General features: G+C 42.1%; 1 protein-coding gene across 3 annotated transcripts in view; it reads left to right on the top strand.

Moving 5' to 3' along the window:
• Cog4 (component of oligomeric golgi complex 4) overlaps positions 1 to 1,063 on the top strand; it is a 37,009-nt gene that overhangs the window by 17,282 nt on the left and 18,664 nt on the right. For all 3 annotated transcript variants that reach the window (XR_002819879.1, XM_004625793.2, XM_023709159.1), the window contains exon 8: positions 396 to 451. Coding sequence is in view for 2 of the 3 variants with exons in the window: in XM_004625793.2 (XP_004625850.1) it covers positions 396 to 451 (56 nt within the window). In the remaining variant the exon portion in view is untranslated. The remainder of the gene's footprint in view (positions 1 to 395; positions 452 to 1,063) is intronic.

The following is a 1,063-nucleotide window of genomic DNA, read 5'->3' as shown; positions in this document are numbered from 1 at the left end:
GGGGGCCCAGCCCTAGCTCAGTTCTTTAAGTGGCTGCTTCCACAATGCTGGCAGCCTCAGTTTGCTGTAGTTCGATCCCCACAACACTCCAGCCAGCCAAAAGTGCCCTGAAGGCATTCAAGGAGCAGAAAACAAACAAACAAAAAAAAAAAAGTTCCTAAGATTGTAGTCTTATGGACTTTGAAACACAGTAACAGAAGTGCAGCTTAGCATCTAAACCAAAATCAAGTGTGCAGCTTTCTTATCCAGAAAGCCCACTTCTGGCTCAAAGGAAAGGTAAACCAAGTGAGCAAACCAGACCCAAACATTGTATACCAGAAGTTTGGAGTGGCAAGCAGGAATAAATAAAAAGGGCTGGTGGATAAAAATATTCTTATTTCTGTGGTGTATTGCAGTTCCGGCTTGTCCAGAATAATTTGAGAAATTCTGCACCAGAAAAAATCGAACCAAGGTAATGCTATTTTATTGAACTCATAACAGTATGGTAGTCGTGTATAATTAAGAGACTACTTTTTACAGGGTGATACGTGTTTTGTTTGTTGTTGTTTTTATGTATTTACTACAGGGTCTAAAGGTCTCACTACCTAGATAGGACCCTACTGATCTCCCGTTTTCAGCCTCCCAAGTGCTGGGATTACAGGTGCACACCACCACGCTCAGTCTCAAGCCCTGTCTCAACATGCCCCGCGGGCGGGACCAGCACAACATGCTGGGGATCAAACTCCAGCAGCTGCACTCTGCCTAAGCAGGTGCTTTAGTCCACTGACCTATCTGGCAGGCCCTGTTTGTTGTTTCTTGCGGATCAAACTTGGGACCTTGCACTTGCCAGGCAGGCACTTATGCTGCTGAGATACATCCCCAACCCAAAGTGATACATATTTTTAAAATATTCTATCAACTACTTTTATCTTGTGATGAAAAAACACACAAGTGTCTCTATAAGGTACGTTTCATAAAGATATGACCGGTAATGTTTAAGCCTCCACAGTAACTCTGTTCTTCCCTCTCTCCCAAAGATAACTATTTTCCTAAAATTTTAAGCTTATATTATATTATATATATA

The sequence above is a fragment of the Octodon degus genome, unplaced genomic scaffold (assembly GCF_000260255.1).
Source record: "Octodon degus isolate 3935 unplaced genomic scaffold, OctDeg1.0 scaffold00011, whole genome shotgun sequence".
Classification (NCBI taxonomy): Eukaryota; Metazoa; Chordata; class Mammalia; order Rodentia; family Octodontidae; genus Octodon; species Octodon degus.
Note: the sequence above shows the minus strand (reverse complement) of the source record. Positions and strands in the feature narration are given on the sequence as shown.